Here is a 20,233-nt window from a genome sequence, read left to right on the forward strand (position 1 = left end):
GGGTAAAAGCTGGCATTTATTAAGTGCTTACTGTAGGACAGACACTATATTAGATTCTTTCGTATATATTATTTCATTAAATCCTCACCAAAATTGTGGAAAATACATGTTACCATCCTCACTGAGGAAAATAGACCAGAGAGGTAAAAGAGCTTACACTAGGCACCCACTCAACTCCATTTGACTTCAAAGGCCATGCTGTTGTTACTAAACTCACTGGAATAGCTACATCTGCAGAATCATCAAATCTCTTTCAAACCTGCTTCAGAAACCCTCCCTTTTCTGTGCTTCCTCTTTCCTTGTCTCCTGTGGATAGGAAGTAATGTACTCTCTTTCTCTTCCATGTGTGTCCTTGGGCATATCACCTCTTTCCTTCTCCCGGAAATTGCTCCATTATTTTTTCCTCCAGTATCTTCAGTCTCTCCCTTTTCATTTCTTCTGTTAACAAGACAGAGGGATAAGGATTGTGGTTAAGAGAGCAAATGCTGGAGTCAGATTGACTCAGTTCAGCCACTTACCAACAATGTGATCTTGAACATGTTGTTTAACCTCTCTCAATCTTTCTGTTAAACTCTCTGTAAATGAGGATAATAGTGATATCCTCTTACTAGGATTGTTACAAGGATTAAATAAAATATGTAAAGATGCTTGAAAGACTACTACATGGTAAGTGCTCCTAAGTGTTATTGTTATTATTACAAGCAGATATCCTAATTGTAAAAATACAAAGACAAGCTAGTCCCCCATTCATTTCACTGAATTTTTTGGAACTTTTTGGAAGAGTAGTTTGTGCTTGCTTCTTCCATTTCTGCCCACTTTCTCCAATCTCCACTTTATTACTTTCCTTCTTTTTCTTTCTTTTTCTTTTTTTTTTTTTTTTTTTTTGAGACGGAGTCTGCTCTCTGTTGCCCAGGAGTGCAGTGGCGCGATCTTGGCTCGCTGCAAGCTCTGCCTCCCAGGTTCACGCCATTCTCCTGCCTCAGCCTCCTGAGTAGCTGCGACTACAGGCGCCCGCCACTATGTGGGCTATATTTTGTATTTTTAGTAGAGATGGGGTTTTACCATGTTGGCCAGTATGGTCTCGATCTCCTGACCTCGTGATCGGCCCATCTCAGCCTCCCAAAGTGCTGGGATTACAGGCGTGAGCCCCTGTGCCTGGCCCAATCTCCACTTTATTAAAGAATCTCCCTTAAAAGTTACTCTTGGCTTTCCTGCCAAATCTAATGGCTCTTCTAACCTTCCTGGACTCTTTGAGAGCATGTAACACCATTTCTTTGCTATTCCTTTTAGCTACTGTAGAGGATGCTTTGGGTCCTGCAGGTCACAGCCCCTCAGCCCATCTCTGATTCTGGTCCTGATTGTGGTGGAGTGTGCCATGTCAGTGTCCCACCTCAGGTGTCCACAGTGCCTCACTCTACTTTTCTGCCTCAGGGCTTTCATGCAGCCCATGTCCAGGCTCAGCAGAGAGCACTCTGGGGACAGCCTTTAACCTTGGGAGCTAGTAGATAAGATAAATGCTCCAGCTTCCTGTCCATCAGGAGCACAATTTGAATTGCATGTATGTGGTTCCTCAAGATACCCAGCAGGATTGAGCCCCAGTTCCCCATAGCAGTAAAACACCCTTTGTGGCCTTTTTCTCTTTCCCTTTCTCTCCTACTCCCTCTCTCCTGCCTCCTGGAATCACTTCACAAATAAATTACCGTCCTTGTCCTAGGGTCCCTTTAGGGTAACCTAGATTATGACACACCTTGTCCTCTCTTGGCTTCCAGACATTGAATTCTGACACTGAGTTCCAAAAATTTCATTCTGACCAGAAATTTAATTCTGAATTCTTCCTACCAAACTCTTCATCTTCTTAATCATATTGGCTTCCTGTTTAGATTAATCTATCTAACCGCTAATCTCCATAAGCCCTCAACCAACTGATTGCTTAGCTTTTTGGAATAATGGGATTCCCATTCTCTAGTAAAGAGATGTGCAGAAGTCACCTCCCACTGCAAGGGAAGCAAGATTTTCACCCTGAGTGAAAGTTGTTGGAACTGAGGTGTTCAGGTTTTGGCATCTCTGCAGAGGAGCTGAACACTGTTGATGCCAGTTGCTGGTTCTCAAATGTCCTTTATCTGAATCCAGAGAAATTCAGGCATCCTGATTTTTCTCAGAAACTAAGCTGTAAAGTTGGACAGAGTTAGGCTTCATGAGTAGACCACAACTGAGAGCTAGAAACACTGGTGGAAAGAGATCCCTATCTCACTTTGGCGAGACCAGGGACAATGGCCATATAGGCTGTGAAGGCTGCAGCTCCGCACAGTAAAGGACCTGCAGAAACCACAGCAGCGGCTCTGCCCCAGCCTACTGTTCAAGAAGACAGGAGCTGACCTGGCATCTGTAACACTGGGAAAAGATGAATCTGCAACAAGAACACATACTGCCCAGAACATTACTTAGAAGAGGAAGAGTAATTTAGAGAGTCCTAGATTACCTCAGAATGGCATATCATCAATGGCACTGGGACATCTGGAGGCCAGTCATTGAATCTCTTTAATTGAGTTTCTGTCTGTAAAATTAGAACACTCATACCTAGCCCTCTTACTTCATGGAGCTGTTGTGAGTATAAAATGAAATACTGGAAATAAGATCATTTTATAGAATAAATTATAACTTACAAAATTGTAAAGTTCGGTACATGTAATCAATTAGAAGTGCCTAATTACCTCTTCCCACACTCATTAGGGCTGACCCATTGTCTTTTGAGACCTTCATGTGTGAGGGCAGAGAGCCTGTTTCATGCCTCTCACTAGTCATCTTCAGTGCTTTGAATATTCAATATCATTCCTTAATTGTTGAAGATTGGGAACTGTGATAGTCAATATAAGTGTCCCCTACTAAAGGAATATCTTCTATTTTTATATCAACCCAGACGTTTTTCTTTTTACAGGAAGGCTGAAATTGCAATGAATATGGGTGGAACTCGTATTATTTCCAGTGCTATTCTTTCAGCCATAGATGAAGACTCGCCCAGGGAGAAGATTTACTATGTATTTGAAAGGCTTCCCCAAAATGGGCAACTTCAGTTTAAGGTTAGTGACTTTTTACTTTTATTTTTCAAAACTAATGTAGCAGGTATAAATCTCAATATATACATTTCAGTGATGGGATTTATTCTCTGATAGCTGTGTATTTGCCCAGAAGTAGAAAATTTAATTTTACTAGTTCAGGGTGAATTCATGCTGTTCTAAAGTTTCTTTGTCAACATGGGGTAAATTCAACAAGTATTAAGATTCTTCATTGCTCCCTCTCCTGTGGGATTATCCCTAAATTCTGAGGGAGGGAATTACTGGGGTAAAGCAAGCTGTCTGCTTTCTGAGGATAATCCAGGATCTTTTGTGGTATCTTCATTTCTACCAGATTTTTCACTTGTGATTCATGTAACTTTCCTCTTTAGCATCCATCATCTCAATTATAAAACTCCTTCAAGTCTACAGTCTCTCTTGTTCTCTCAGTCTCTCTCTCTCTGTGTGTGTGTGTGTGTGTGTGTGTGTGTGTGTGTGTATTTCAGCTAAATTCTAGATCATTCTCAGGAAAATGAAAACTTTCATTATTTTTTCATGACAATCAGGTCCAGGGAAACTTGGAGGGCTGCCTCTAGCTCCTCTGGCCCTAATGGTCTCTGTTAAAACATTATCTGAATCCCAGCACTTTGAGAGGCCGAGGCGGGCAGATCACAAGGTCAGGAGATCAAGACCATCCTGGCAAACATGGTGAAACCCCATCTCTACTAAAATACAAAAATTAGCTGGGTGTGGCAGCGTGCACCTGTATTCCCAGCTACTCACTACTCCGGAGTCTGAGGCATGAGAACTACTTGAACCCGGGAGGCAAAGGTTGCAGTGAGCTGAGATCATGCCACTGCACTCCAGCCTGGGTGACAGAGCGAGACCCCATCTTAAAAAACAAAACAACAGCAACAAAAAAACATTATCTGAGTATTATCACCTCCTGCCTTCTCAATGATTTGCCACAGTGAGCATCTTTCTTTCCTTCTGCTTCTCATCTTCATCCCTGAGCAAGGACAATCCTTACGTCTTCTCCAGGGAGACTACTTACTCCACAAACCATATACCAAATTGTTCTGTATTCTATCTGACATGAACTTAAAAGCTGAAAGGTCAGTGTCTTCGTCCCACCGTAGTCGCACCTCCCCTTGCAGCACCAGAGCCCTTATTGTTTAGTTTCAGATGGGCAAAGTCTTGGACCAAAAAGGCAGTGTGGGAGAAAACTTCATGTGGGAGTCATCCCATCCCGCTAGCATAACAGATTTTAACAACTGCCAAACTTGAATCCCATGAACTGCATGACACCATAAATTAACATTCCTGGAACTGTGTATGTTCTCAAAATTAGATGCTTTAATGGAAAGCAAATAAGCATGGAAACAATAAAGGGATACTAGGGGTAGGGTCACCTGGGTTTTACTGCTAACCCAATAGCTTGCTTTGTGGTTTGATAAAATGTCCTTGTTTCACTTTAGGCCTAGAATAGCAAAATTTCGGTCTGATTCATACTGTGTGCATGATGTCCAAGGATCAGCCCAACATGAATTACATAGATCAGTCACCTGAGAAGGTCAGTTGAGTAATCAGTCCAAATGTTTATTTCAGTGGTGGATTAAGACTAGCAACCACAACCACCAACCGTCCCCAATGCAATTATTTGATGGAATGCTTAACTTTACATATAATGGAGGCACAGTCCTAGAAAAGCAGCAAGAATTCATTCTATGTGGAACAGCTTGATTGTCGTAGATTGTAGGCACCATAGAGAATCAGAGTGAAGAGCAATCACTGATTTAAATTGAGGTACAGCTGTGTCCTTATTTCATTTCAAAGAGTAATGAAGCAGAAATGCAGTGAAAGCTCACACATTTGGGTGGCTTGGGAACGGAACTGTTTTGGATATGTGAAAATGCAGATGGGTCCAGGTTCCCAGTATGGCTCCACACAGTTATCTCCCAGCTCCCTAGCAGTTCTTCGAGTCTTTCCAAGACCAAGGACCAGCACTCCAGCCCTCCTGGAGTCTCCCAAGCGTTCTTGTTTTCTTGTTGACTTCTCTTAGTTTTCCCCATCTTGAATCTGACTTTTATTTTCTTTCTATTTCTGGGTCTTCAAATGATTCTATTAAGTCAATCTAACATTTTGGAGTGCAAGTAAGGAATTACATGGAGACAAGAGAGAGGAAAATATGTCTTCTTCTGTGCTTACTTCCTTAGACAAGATTAGAAAAGGGAAAATGTGAAATAGAATTGCAGGCTTTCCCGTTTAAAACCTGAAAGAGTCTGTTTTAAAAATTATATTGGCAAATAGATCTTATGGAAAGAAACACTAGCTTAATTATTATGATGTAATTAACTTCCATCCAGTGAGCATGAGGGCAGAACATAAGTCTATAAATATCAGGTGGATAAACATATTAAAGAGAAAGAAACGTTATCAAGTAGAATGACATAAAGGCAAGTGGTAGCACAATGGGAAGAGAGGAGGACAAAGCTCTTTTGCCAGGAACTGGGAGTCTGTGGAATCTGGAAATCTGTGTTCTATCTGACATGAACTTAAAAGATGAAAGATCAGTGTCTTCATTCCACCGCAGTCCCACCTCCCCTTGCTGTACCAGAACCCTTATTGTTTAGGTTCAAACGGGCAAAGTCTGAGACCAAAGTATCAAGGGGAATAAAAAGTAAATGATTTACATTTCTGTTTTAGACTCTTAAATTAGACAGTAAAACCACAAGATAATATCATATAATAAATGTTAAGATGACTTTTTAAAAAATTATATCTAATGACTTTTTATGAGCCATTCCCAGGGAAAGCTGTGTACCATAAATGAATAATAATAGGATTATTAATAAGTTAATCAAGATTTATGATTACATTTTTCTACTACTCTCAGTTCTTAGCCACCCCCCTCAGCATAAGAACCTTTTAAATTCAAAATGCCATAATTTCTGCATCAAGCTCCCTACAAAATATATGCTTAAATAATGTTGGCTTTTAGAAGATTCTGATAAAAATAATATATGATATTTGCAGTTTTTTTTTTTTGATGACTTAGGATATAAATGTAGGGAGTGATAGTGATCCCCATCATTTTCTTTCTTTACTAAGGCTGGAAACATACTGGGGAGTAAATGCATCTGTTCTATTTTTGTTTTGTCTGCTTCAGATAAGCCTAGTAATGAGCCATTATTGAAAAAATGTATTTGATATGAAAAAAGTGTTTGATTAGTTGAACAATGAAAAGAACTAAAAAATGGAAACTCTAAAAGAAACACATTTAATTTCTAAAGAATCCATTCCAAGAGCTCGATTACCCACCTGCTCTCATTAATTGGAATATTTAATCAGCTATGATTGCTTATGATAAATACCTTGGAAGTAACAATGCTGTTGTATTGTTTGACTTTGTCTGAAACCCTTTGGTTGAAGCCAGTGTTTTTCCAAGTTCTCAAATTATTCTAATATATTTCTTTGAAAAGAAAAAAGTCAGGTAGAATGGCAAAAAGTAATCTGGAATTTCCCTGAAATATTATTTGTATTGGAGGTTTTTAGGGGATACAGAAAATGTCCACTAACATACTTTGGCGGGGGGAAAAAACCATGAGCAGCTGACTAACTCTGGCTCCTTCCAGATAGGGAGGGACTGGGTTCCTCTCTCCCCTGGCATGAAGTGTACTCAGGAGGAAGTGGATCTGAACTTGCTGAGATACACACACACTGGGGCAATGGATTCCCAGAATCGAGATAGCTTCACCTTCTACCTTTGGGATGGCGACAACAGGTCCCCTGCTCTTGACTGTCAAATCACCATCAAGGACATGGAAAAAGGTAAAAAGCGTGTCTACCAAGGTTTACTGGGATCAACTTTGCTAACTGGTATAAGTATTCCACATTTGTTTCTTTCTCTCTCTTTCCCTCCCTTCTTTCCTTTTTTCCTGCCACTCTTCATCTTTGAAATTCTATCATTTATGTTTAGATCCTTTGGCTTCTCACCTGCTTTGCCTGGGACATATGAGGTTCACAGAAGTAGCCAATCCATTCATTATTTTTTAAAGTTTATTGGAAATTCAGCTTTGCATACAATATGGCTATACAGGCTACTTTAACTGTTAGGATTTTTTTTTTTTTTTTGCTTTAAGTAAAATTTTACTTAATTGATGTGTAACTCTAGTTTTATCTTCAGGAAGTGATCTATCACTGGAAAATGGAGTTTCAAAGGAAAAATACTTCTCAATAAACGAAAAATATATTTTAAAATTTAAAAACAATAAAGATAAACTTTGTCATTAGAAAGGCTGGAAGTTGTTGCTTCTTTCACTTTGAAAGTGCTAACATATACATTTTAGGGACAGGGAAAGACACTATAAGATAAGCTTCTTGTGAGTTAATTAAGCAGAATGAGTTGTATAAATGGTGAATGGGGGAGAGTTAAATGGTAGATGGAGGAGAGTTTTTTTAAAAAGCTCAGCAAGGAAGAGTAGAAGTTCTTGATACCCAACTGTTACTACCCTGTAATTTTGCTTCAGCTTATGTGAGGATCATATCTCATTCATCTGTGTTATCCCAGGATCTAGATAGTCCCAGGATGAAGCATAATCTTAGATCCTCAGTACATGCTTAGTTGACTGAATGCTTCTCTTTTTTGGCTTGGCTGCCAGGAAGCTCAGAGGTAAATTGAATGCTTAAATGCAATAATAAAAAAAAAATCTTGCTTTATGTGTGGCAGAATTATAATTGTTCTAAAGTTTTAAAAAATTAATTCAGTTTGATCTTGAGGTGTTTACTTTGAGCTATATAATAATATATTTTATTTGCTTATTTCCTGGTTGTAAATGTGTTCCTTAAAAAAGTCTAATAAGTGACTTCAGATAAGCTAGATGTTACTGTACACATTTATCTCTCCCTGCAAAACAACTATGTTCATCATAAATATATATCCAGGCAAAATGTAATACAAGTAATATATTAGGGCAGACAACTAGTATATCAGAGTAGGCCACCTTCTCATTGGCTCAGCACAACACAGCTTTACAGTGATATAGGAGAGCTCTGTTCCACATAGTCATCTAGGAACTCTTTATATCTAGACATTCCCTTATTCTGAAGGCCTTAGAGTCACTCAGGAAGTGAGATATGGAAGAAAATTAGGGGATGTCATGCACTAGGTGTGAAGGTTGTGTACCTCTCTTGTACACATTCCAGTGGCTGAATCACAGTCACATGCCACATTAAGAGAGGCTGGGCAATAGAAACTTTAGCTTTGCACCCAAGAAGAAAGGAAATAAATTTGGCCATTGCATTGCCAGACTGTGCTGCAATTGACATGTGATTATTTTCTAAAAGGATTTTTGAAAACGTATACCAAGTAGACACATTATCCTATTAATATTTTCAGTTCAAAATTTTTCTTCTTTGTTTCCTCTTACAAAGTGGTGTTTTGTCACTGTACAGTTTTTTTGTTTTGTTTTGTTTTTTTTTTTTACTTAACATGAGTTTTTGCAGGTTGCTGCATAACTTTGTAGCCATAATTGTTTATCTCTAAACAAGACTGTACTGAAGAGTTAGATTTAATCACAACCTTAAAATTGAGCATTTGGTTGTTTCCATTTGGGAGCTATTATAAATAACATTAAGCTTCCCAATTGCTGTGTTGCTGTGTCTTCTGATTTGCACAGTGGCAGAAATGATGTTGAGATCTTTCAGATAAGTTTAGGAGGACATTGTCTATAGTTGACTCTAACCTATACTCTGCCCTTACAATGCTGAAAAATTGCATCAAGGCAAGAGCCGGTAGCTCTTCCTCCCCTCAGGTCCATTTCCTGCTCCTGGTGAAACCTCTCCTGGGTGCTTTTTGTTTCCCCCACCTAATTCATTCTTCTTACTTCCTTGACGTATTCATCTTGCTTCTCTTTGTAGCATCTGTGGCTAAGGTTTTGACTTAAATTTAGAATGGTCTTTGATTCTGTGTAGGACTGAAGTTGCATAGCATTTTGAGATAAAAGCATAGTATATGAAAAGACCAATTTAGTAATCTGAAACAGCGTTTTCCAATCATGGCACTATTGACATTTTGGGATGGAGTTTTTGTTGCAGGGGACTCCCTTGTGCATTGCAAAATGTTTAGCAGCGTCCCAGGCCTCTGCCCTCTAGAAGCCAGTAGCAACTCCCAGTTATGACAACCAAAAATGTCTCCAGACATTGCCAAATGTCCCTTGGGGAGCAAAATTGCTTGTCATTGGGAACCACTGGTTAAAATTGTACCACTTTGATGGTTTATTTGTATTTCTTATTTCCTCATGAGACTGAATATCTTTAAAAAAATTTTTTGGCCACTATGTTTTTAAATTCAGAAATGGCTTGGCATTTACATCACGTGTTTTTCTTTTTGGATATTCACCCTTTTAGTATTAGTTCACAAGAGCTCCCTAGATATTAAAGACATGGAACAAAATAATGCAGTGTTTAAGAGCCTGTGCTCTGGACTCAGATGGCTTGAGTACAAATTCTCACTCAATGTTTTATTAATAGTGTGACCATAAGCAGGTAAGTTAGCATTTCTATACCTTAGCTTCCTCATTTATAATCTGGGGATATGATAAGACAATACGTCACAAGAACGTTCTGTACCTGACACAGAGTAGAAGCTCTGTATTTGAGATATGATCACTTTGTAATGGGCCTCAGGTGAACAAAATTCAATTATAATCCCTACTTTGTGAAACTGCATCATTGGTCCATGTGTGACCCACTTCTACCTTCCTCAGTCATACATTTTAAAAAAAATAATGGTAAATTACGCATTATACAAAATGTACCATCTTAACCATTTTTAAGTGTACCAGTTCATAGTGTTAAATATATTCATGTTGTTGTCCATCCAATCTCCAGAATTTTTTCATCTCAGAAAACTAAAAGTCTATACCCGTTAAATAATGATTCCTCACTTCCCCCTCCCTGGCAACCATTGTTCTATGTTCTGTCTCTATGAGTTTTACTACTCTAGGTACTCCATGTAAGTGGAATCATATAGTATATATCTTTACACGACTGGCTTACTTCACTTAGCATAATGTCCTCAAGGTTCATGCATGTTGTAGCATGTGCCAGGACTCCCTTTCCTTTTAAGGCTGAGTGGTATTACAGTGTATGTGTATGCCACATTTTGTTTATCTACTCATCTGTTAAGAGGCACTTGAGTTGTTTGCATCTCTTGGCTATTGTGAGCAATCCTGATATGAATATGGTTGTATAAATATACATTTAAAAAATATATCATGAACATTTGTGCAACTACCACACAATTGAAGGACTGGAATATTAATAATAGACATCTTCCTACCTTCTCCAGAAAAAAATATGGTTCTAAATTTTGTATTATTTTCTTACTTTTATCGTTTTCTCAGCTTGCTCATATAACTAATGAATGTTAATATACTACATCTGTGTCATTCCATGTAGCTGTAGTTCATTCATTTGACTACTGCTTGAAATTCAGTTGTATGAATAGAACACAGTTTGTGTATACATTCACTTTTCGCAAAGGCATTTGGGTTGTGTGTAATGCTTTCAATTACAGACAGTACTGCAATGACCATTTGGGTGCATGTCTCCAAGGGTAGCAGGGCAAGTGTTTCTTTGAAGTAAATAGCTGGGGTGGAATTGCTGAGTCAAGGCATATGTGAACATTCGACTCTTTACAAAATAATGCCAAATCTTGTACCAATTTACAGTCTTCCCAAAATTGTATGCAAGGCTCTCTTGATCTATGTCTTCTTCAACACTTCGTACAGTCAGGCTTCTACATCCTTGCCAATCAAAAAGTTATTACATGACAATTTATCATGATATTTGTATTTCCATAATTACTAATGAGCTTGAGCATTTGAAAATATCTTTACTGGCCATGTGAATTTCTTCTTCTGTGAAATATCTGCTCATGTCTTTTGGTTAATTATTTTTATTCATAATAGTTATATAAACCTTTCTATGTCATATTAATTTTGATTTTTGCACAGTTTTGGCCTTTGTCTTCAGCCTTTGCCTTGGACACAATATATTTTTTGATACGATTCTTGACCATAACCTCTTATGTCATGTAGGTGATATTGTCATCCTTACAAAACCACTCGTGGTGTCTAAAGGTGACAGAGGTTTCTTAACAACCACCACTCTCCTGGCTGTGGATGGAACAGACAAGCCTGAGGAACTGCTCTATGTCATTACCTCCCCTCCACAATATGGTCAGGTCGAATATGTTCACTATCCTGGAGTTCCCATTACAAGCTTCAGCCAAATGGATATAGCGGGGCAGACCGTTTGCTATGTACACAAGAGCAAGGTGACTGTCTCCAGTGACAGATTCAGGTGAGCCCCATGGAAACTTTTCAAACCCCTTCTTTGGATTAATACTTACAGAAAAGGAGATCTGTTAATATGCTTCACTATAGTAACCGTTTTACAAAATATGTGTATCTTACAACATCACGCTGTATGCCTTAAATATATAGAATGAAATTTGTTTTTTTAAACAAAGGATAGAAAAGGAGAAAAAAATGAGTCATTTTTCAGCTCTGGTGCAGCTGTGTTTTTCTTTTACTGCCTTGTTGTATGTAAGGTGAAGATACACAATTAAAATGACAGCAGCAAAGCAAGAAATTTGGGCCTGTTATCAAAAAATAAACACAGTAAACAGATCTTTATGCAAGTTCTATTACGAGGAGAAATGTGAAAAGCTGAGGCTCCCAGCTAAAGATAGACCTGGAAAAGTAATTTCCCTCTTTTTGGAGTATGTTTTTCTGTCTGACGAAAAAGCATTTATTAGTAAACATTTGGCATAAGCAGACACTGCCTTTTGACACAACGTGTTCTGGTAACTATATCATAAATCATGTTGTCATAAAGTAGATCATATTTCCCCACAGAAACAATGTTATAATTGGGGGCTGCGCACCTGTTCCAGAATTCTGTATCAAATAAATCATTGGAATGAATGACAATCTGGTGATAAGGCAAAGATACAACATTAATGAAAATCTACATTCATTTAAAATATGGAAATTTGTTTCAAGTCACATAAAGCAAGAGCAACTCCAGAAGATCTATAATCTCGCAGCTCTCAAAGCTGGCTGAACCTGAGGTCCTGGAGAGAAACACAGATCCCCAGGCCGGGCATGAGGACTGGGAAATGTTGGACTTTGAGCGAACCATTGTGCACAATCCAGTTTTGAGTTTTTGTCAATTCAGAAGGAGGCCTGGAGAGCATTGGTTTGTCTATTGTACACCCACACTTTTGGCTCCTGGTGTAATTTTCACCATGTCACAGTACAGTCTTCTAAAGAGCACTATAAAATAACATAAATGGGGCATACTCCTATATTATTCAATAGGTTCCCATAAACTATCAAGTATCACTGTTACACCCATGTTCAAATATCACTGTCCTCTATCTTTTACCTATCTAAATTCAGTATGTCTGCTCTGATAAACACTGGTTAAATGTCAGTAAAGAGGATGCTGCTCACCTTTTTAGCATTAAAATGATTTTTGAAAGCTGATTTGGATAATCCAACAAAACAAAACAAAAAGTCTCAGAAAGTTGGAACTAATCTCTTATTTTTTTCTCTTGATAAATGTCCTTTAACAAGCAGGTAAGCATTTAATTGATCAATATTTTAACTAGTTCAGTCTTTGAGTGTTGCTAAGCATTCACTAAAACGTGAGATGTGGGGATTCCTTTTCAAGCTGGCTCTTTTGTTTGAGAGGTGGAGTAGTGAAGTTAAGATACAGGCTTGGGGGCAAGAGCTACGTGAGTGACTCACAACTCTGTGACCTTCATCAGGTTACACAACCTCCTGTGCTCTTGTTTCCTCTTCTGTGAAATGGAATGATACTCGTAGCACCTGCCTCACAAGGTTGTGGGAGGTTTATATGAGCTTATGTGTGTAAAGTATTAGTGGAACAACACCTGGCGCATAGGAAGAACTAAGTAAGTGTTAGCTACTACTATTATTGTCATTGTTGTTGTCATTATGTTCTTTCCTTGACGACCTTCTTATTTCCAATCTTTAAAACACCAAGTATGATCTTGAAGGAGGAAAGGAGTTACCAAGAGGAGCAATGATTGTTCATTTTTTCCTGTTTGCTAATGGAGGCTGGGTGCTTCTTGGCTTAATACGTTTGTATCAGATCCAGGGCTTTTAATTTTACATGCATTTCTGGAACTTCTAGCTTCTTTCCTTTCCTGCTTCCCTCTGTCAATGCCTACAGGACAGTCTGCTGAAGACATTAGTGACTGTCTTGAAGAAAACAGTGACCTTGCTGGAGAACACAGGACTGAATGCATAAAGATATTGAGAAATGAAGGTTAGATATTAATCGAATGGTGAGAATAAAACACAAAACCTCCATATGTAAGGATTGGTAATACTGTAAAAATTTCCTAATTTGCATCTAGAAAAAGTCTTATTAGATGGCATTTTAGAAATCATTTATCCCAGGAATTTCTACATTTCTAGATCCTCAGATAATTGCCAGAGAGAACTACAAAATGCATATTCTTGGGCCTTACCCCAGAGAGGCAACTTTGGTAAGTCCAGTCTCAGGCCCAGAAATCTGTATTTTTGAAAGATATCTTCAGGTAATTCTAATGCAGTCAGGACTAGCCATCAATGGTCTGGTCCAGTCTGTTGTTCTGAATATGTTCTGAGGAGCCTCAAGAATTTATGGAAGTTGAGGCTGGGGTGGTGACTCACGCCTGTAATCCCAGTACTTTAGGAGGCAAGGTGGGTGGATCACCTGAGGTCAGGAGTTCGAGACCAGTCTGGTCAACATGGTGAAACCCTGTCTCTAGTAAAAATACAAAAAATTAGCTGGGAGTGGTGGCGGGCACCTGTAATCCCAGCTACTCAGGAGGCTGAGGCAGGAGAATCGCTTGAGCCCGGGAGGCAGTAGTTGCAGTGAACCAAGATGGCGCCACTGCACTCCAGCCTGGGCAACAAGAGTGAAACTCCATCTTAAAAAAAAAAAAAAAAAAAAAGAATTTATAGAAGCCTTTTTAGGGCCTCCCAGAGATTGAGGTTCTGGGGCCTTCAGCCCCATGTACTGATGGAACTTAGGTATATGTGTTGTGTGTGAGTATGTGAGTGTTGACACTAAAAACAATACTATAAATACTATAAAACTAAATATAAGAAAGCAAACTTTTTGTGCTTGCTAATATTCAGTTTTTAGTAGTTAAAAGGTTTCCTTTTAACCAAATACATTGATTCAAGTTAAAAATTGAATTGATAGAAAGCAAACTAGTAAATAATAAGAGTACACATAGTACAGGCATATGGCAAAAATATGATGTCAATTACTCAAGATTAGGAAACAAGGTTTTAGGGAGAAAATAAACAACAAAGGCTGAAAAGCATTGATTTGGTCCAATCCCTTATTTACACATAGGAAATCTGGCATTGCCTGAACACCTGCAATGCACCAGAGAATGTCCTGGACTCTTTTTTGTATGTTATTTTTCTTAAGCCTTATGCCACCACCTTGCGAGAGATGCAGTAGTGTTCCCATTTTACACATGAGAAAACCAAGGTTCCAAGAGGCAAAGGAAGTCACCTAAACTGATATAACTGAGTATCACTGCTGAATTTGGGGCTCAGAGCTCATTTCCAGTGGAAGGTTCTTTCCATTATACCTCGTTGTACCAAAAATTTGTGGAGAATATGCATTTGTGCGAAGGAACCTCCTCAATGTGTCATTCTGATATTTGGCCAGCAGTTTTACATATTTATAATGGAAGAGCCTAGCATCTGCCCAAGACCCGAATTTTAATCTTGTCATTTCACTAACCCAATCACGGACTGCTATGTTGTTTGTCAAGTGGCGCTAAACCAAAGCTGAAAGCCTGTTTTAATGAAAGTGTGATCATGGTGCTTTTTAAAAATTAAATATATGCAACCAATCTAATCACCTAAATTTATGTTGCTTGCTGTTAAATTTGGCAAGGAATTTGGCTGGGTAGAAGAGATAAATTCTGTGGCAGAGGATTTTCCCCCTTCCCTTTTTAATGTAAGCTATGGCAGCATTAATTAAATGGGGGAGTTTAATAGTCAGATTTTACCTTCTGCAAAAATATTTTGTGAATCATAAATTTCTCCTGCATTGTTTGGTGCTGCTGGCCTGGAAGAAAGATTTGGCAGCATGTTCTAGGACAGATGACACCGAGTGATTAGCAAGCTGACTTCAGCTGCTGGCAGCCGGGTACTAAAAGAACATGCTAATGTCCTCCATTTTGACATGCCGGCTGGACTTTTTTTTTTTTTTTTCTGAGGAGCTGGCGCTATTTATGATTCCATTTTTATCTCTTAAATGCCATGACAGATGGCAGCTTCTTCAGCCAACTCTATTGCCAGGCAATGCAGAAAGCTTGAAAGCACCGTGGTAATGGTGAAATCAGACCAGGCAGGCACCCCAGTCAAATCTGAGAGTCATTCCCCAAATTTCATGAGAACAGTGGTCATCCTGGCTGCATCTCTTCTCAGGGGGATGTAATAAGGGAAATCAAACAAAATGGACCCACAGAAGGGCTGCTACCACCAACTTCTTCACCTCAGAATGGATACCAGCATAGCAATGGCTTTATGGTTTTAAACCTTGAGAATATATTTGGAGGATTTAGGGGAGGGGATATTTGGAAGACCATCTGATCGGTCAGCTTTTCCAGACACAAACAGCACTGACCTTGTTTGACTTGTTCTGCTAGCTTTATTTTGACCGGGAACTCAACCGTAACCATTCACTCTGTCCCTCTCTCTGATGATGCCTCTCTGCCTGTGAGTAGTTTGCACTGTTACTTGTGAAAGTGGAATGATGTGTTTGATCCAGTCATGTTTAGAAATTGCATCATTTTCACCCCTGGCTTATTAGCTTTAGGTCAGCACAGACAGCTGCCTTGGTGTCCCAGATGGGAGCACTGGCCTCAGAAAACATATTTCTTACTCTTCTGTGGTCTGTGGCCCACGTGCCCTCACTCCCATCTGTCTGATGGCAGGCTGCCTGTTTCCAACGTGGGCAGATCGCGATCATCCAGCAGGGAGGGGTTTGAGATGGACAGCCTGGATCATAAGACAACTTCAGTGACCTCACAGAGGCCATGCACACATCGAGTAGATGTGGCCGTCCTGAGATGAGCTTTGAGGACCTCGTCAAGCATTTTTGCAATTCAGTCTCCAGAGAGGAAAGTCAGAATTAGATATTCAAGATGGCTACCTCTGATGGAGTCCCTGGCACTCACTCAAGCTTGCATTTGGCTTTGTTGCTCCTGGTCCCATCTCTCCCCTTCTTTCTTCTTCCTTCTCTGCTGATATTTGACAAACTTTTAATAGTGCACAATGTCTATAGCTCTACAATTAATGCTAATGCTAAAAATACACATCCTTTGGCTTACATTTACGCTAACGTACCAGTGGCTGATTTAACCCTCTCCACAGAGCACATTTGATATAGGGATCTGGTAAGGAATAGAGAGCCAGTTTATTTGTGAAACAGAGTAGAATGAGAGGTGTGAAACATATTTCTGGAGGGGGAAAATGGGAAAAAGGGAACTTGGAGGCACTGAGGGAGCACCTAGCCTCCTTCTTTATTTTATCATGGGTGAGATGATAGGATCTGGGGGGAATATGAAAAAGTAACAGAAAAACAATAGAATAAAGGCATAACTCTGTTCTCAGGCTCTGCCTGAGAAATAAAGCATAATTTTATACCTAAAAATGTGTATCAATTTACTCTTGAAACTGTGAAGGTGACTAAGTAAAAAGTTTGAAGAACAGACATATTTTTCTAGGTTCCTTGATTTTCTTTTTTTAAAATTATTTTTCTTTTTTTAAGATGAGGTTTTGCCATGTTGCCCAGGCTGGTCTCAAACTCCTGAGCTCGAGTGCTCCGCCCACCCCAGCCTCCCAGAGTGTCCGGACTATAGGCGTGTGCCATGGTGCCTGGCCTCTTTTCCTTTCCTTTCTCTTCTTTTCGTTTCGTTTCATTTCTTTTCTTTCTTTCTTTCTTTTTTTTTTTGGGGGGGACAGGGTCTCTCTCTGTTGCCCAGGCTGGAGTGTGGTGGCACGTTCATGGCTCGCTGTAGCCTCGACCTCCCAGGATGAAGTGATCCTCCTAAGTCAGCCTCCCTAGTAGCTGGAGCTACAGGCACGCACCACCACACCCAGCTAAATTTTGTATTTTTTGTAGAGAAAGGTTTTTGCCATGTTACCCAGGCTGGTATCGAACTCCTGGACTCAAGCCATCTGCCTGCCTCGGCCTACCAAGGTACTGGGTTTATGTGCATGAGCCACTGCACCGGCATCTTTTTTTAATAAATAATTAATTTTATAAATACCTCATGATCCAGTGATGAAATTTCCCAATTTGTTAAAAATATACTTATCAAAGGTTTAATTTCACGAAAGGATAACTGATTGGGTTGTTTTAAGGAAACTGTGATTTTGCTCAATCTATAATTCTAAAGGCAATTGAATAGCTTTACAAACTGTAAAAAATGCTGCTATGGGGGAAATGTGTCAGGTTTCATTCTTTGCAAGTCTAGGTGTGTGAAATGTCAAAGTTTACTTTATTTGTTGTATTTCATTTAGCAGTTTTAACTTTTTGGACATGTATTTCTTTTTCTTTGCATCAAATCAGACATGTTTTCCTTGTTGGCAGTCTTATTAACTAGATAATTAGAAAACTAAAAAACTTCAGCGTAGCCTTCAAAGCAATATCAGTACTCAGCCAAACTCATCTCTTTTTACTTTTTGTCTAACTGCCTTCCCCGAGTCTGTGGTCGCAGGCAGGCTGGTTGACTAATTGCTCTCACACTATCTAGTTTCAGGTTTCTTCATGCTTAGAAGGATTGATGCTCAAACCCTGAAGGACAAGACACATTTCACAAAGAATAAGGAGACTGTTAGTCAAATCTGCCAGATTTGTAAAATAAATATAAATGCCATAACTTCTCTAATTAAAAAAGAAGCACCAAAGAAAATATACAATTTATATAGGTATATAAAATTTATACATAAAAATGTCCTATTAATTTATATATTCTACAAAAACATTATTTTTAGAGATTTTTGTATCAGTGGAATAGAAGAGTCCATCCTTCACGAATATTTCCAGCAACTACGGTACATGGAGAAAAGCTAATAAGACACAACTCTGATTATTTCTAAGTACATTTCTTTGGTGTACAGTGAATTTGTCACTCCCATTTGATAGTAATGATTTCCTAACCTTTTGGAGTTTTAATATTGTGACTTCTTTGCATAATTTCATGATACTCTTAATTCTTATTAAAATAAAAATTACACGTTGAAATGCTACAAAGATCATTTAAATCAGTGTTATTGTGAAATTGTCTTCAGTAGAATGTGGTTTCATGATCAATATAATCAAAAGCACGTTATGGTATCACAAATTTAAGACTATAAGAAAGATTTTGCTTATCTCAAATGCGTATCATTTCAGCTTTCTTTTTACAGTTTTGCAGCGGTGCTCAGGCATCACAACTCTTTGTGGTGGATTGTTAAGCCAGCATTTATTTTAAACTCTGCAAGAGTAGAGGGTGCAGGGATCAGAAGACCTGCATTCTAGTCTCAGCTTCATCTCCTACCTGCGTTATGATCTCCCACCAACTTTCTGAACCTTTCTTTGAAGCAGGAAGATAATCCTTGTGTAGCATAACTCTCACCTGTCTTACAGGGAGAAAGTGCAGAAGCACATGTAAACTGTAAGAGATTAGAGCCTCCTGTAATATTTTAGAGTTGGGTGGTACTTAGTGATCTTCTAGTCCATCCCATTCATTTTTCAGAGCTGTGGAAATGAGGCCTGGAAGGGAAAGATGATTTAAGTGAGATTACATGTCTGAGAAATGTGATCTGCTATTAAGAAATCTACCATAAAAACATATGAGTAGAATGAATTAGCTAAATTCAACCCATTTAGCACTTTAATCTATTGGTCTCCAAGTTATCAGACTTACAACTTTATTACACACCCATGAAAAAAAAATTGAAAAAATATAAATAAATAAAGGGGGTATGCTCTTCAAATTCATAAGATGAGTCTCATTGGTTGTGAAATTTTTATGTGGTGCAAGGCACATTAAGCACTGGTGAGCCTGAGAAATAGGATTGTCAGAATTCCCCTGTTGTATCACATGGGTCTATCATTAATGTTGTTGGGAAAATATTCTTGGGTGTAGAATGGTCCATTTATGCATTACTCTAGTGACTGGTTTAATGATAGGGATTCTTCTGCAAGATCTGCCCTTGATTTTTCATTTGAGTCACAACACAACATACCCTTTAGTAAAGGTGTGTATTATTATCGTTTCATTCCAGTAGATGGTGACACAAGAATCCATGCTGAAGGCTGCCTTGCCTCTCTTTGCCAGATTCATCATCAGCAATGGACTGCGGACCGAGCATGGGGTGTTTGAGATCACGCTGGAGACTGTGGACAGAGCCCTGCCCGTGGTAACCAGGAACAAGGGGTTGAGACTGGCCCAGGGGGCCGTGGGCCTGCTTTCCCCTGACCTCCTTCAGCTGACTGACCCTGACACAGCTGCGGAGAATCTCACCTTCCTCTTGGTTCAGCTCCCCCAGCATGGCCAGCTCTACCTGTGGGGAACAGGCCTACTTCAACACAATTTCACCCAGCAGGATGTGGACAGCAGGAATGTGGCCTATCGGCACTCAGGAGGGGACTCCCAGACTGACTGCTTTACTTTCATGGCCACAGACAGGACAAACCAAGGCTTTGTTGTGAATGGGAGAATGTGGGAAGAACCTGTTTTATTCACCATTCAGGTAAGTATGAAAAACACAGTTCATCTGCCAGAGATGTGAAAACAGTGACATCAAGAACTATTTTTTTTTTTTTTTTAGACAGAGTATTGCTCTGTCACCCAGGCTGCAGTGCAGTGACATGATCTTGGCTTACTGCAGTCTCCGCCTCCTGGGCTCAAGCGATTCTCCTGCCTCAGCCTCCTGAGTAGCTGGGACTATAGGCATGTGCCACCATGCCCAGCTAACGTTTTTGTATTTTTAGTAGTAACTAGGTTTCACCATGTCTGTCAGGCTGGTCTCGACCTCCTGACTTCAAATGATCCACCTGCCTCGGTCTCCCAAGGTGCT

General features: G+C 39.3%; 1 protein-coding gene across 15 annotated transcripts in view; it reads left to right on the top strand.

Annotated features, from left to right (window-relative positions):
* Positions 1 to 20,233, top strand: part of FREM1 (FRAS1 related extracellular matrix 1) — a 168,666-nt gene that overhangs the window by 107,326 nt on the left and 41,107 nt on the right. For 7 of the 15 annotated variants that reach the window (XR_013404825.1, XR_013404826.1, XM_028835154.2 and 4 more), the window contains 4 exons: positions 2,936 to 3,077; positions 6,686 to 6,881; positions 11,153 to 11,417; positions 19,492 to 19,906. Coding sequence is in view for 5 of the 15 variants with exons in the window: in XM_028835154.2 (XP_028690987.2) it covers positions 2,936 to 3,077; positions 6,686 to 6,881; positions 11,153 to 11,417; positions 19,492 to 19,906 (1,018 nt within the window). In the remaining 10 variants the exon portion in view is untranslated. Of the gene's footprint in view, positions 1 to 2,935; positions 3,078 to 6,685; positions 6,882 to 11,152; positions 11,418 to 19,438; positions 19,907 to 20,233 lie in introns of all 15 variants that reach the window. The other 8 variants (XR_013404827.1, XR_013404828.1, XR_013404830.1 and 5 more) reach the window with 5 other exon arrangements.

Source organism: Macaca mulatta, chromosome 15 (genome assembly GCF_049350105.2).
Source record: "Macaca mulatta isolate MMU2019108-1 chromosome 15, T2T-MMU8v2.0, whole genome shotgun sequence".
Taxonomy (NCBI): domain Eukaryota; kingdom Metazoa; phylum Chordata; class Mammalia; order Primates; family Cercopithecidae; genus Macaca; species Macaca mulatta.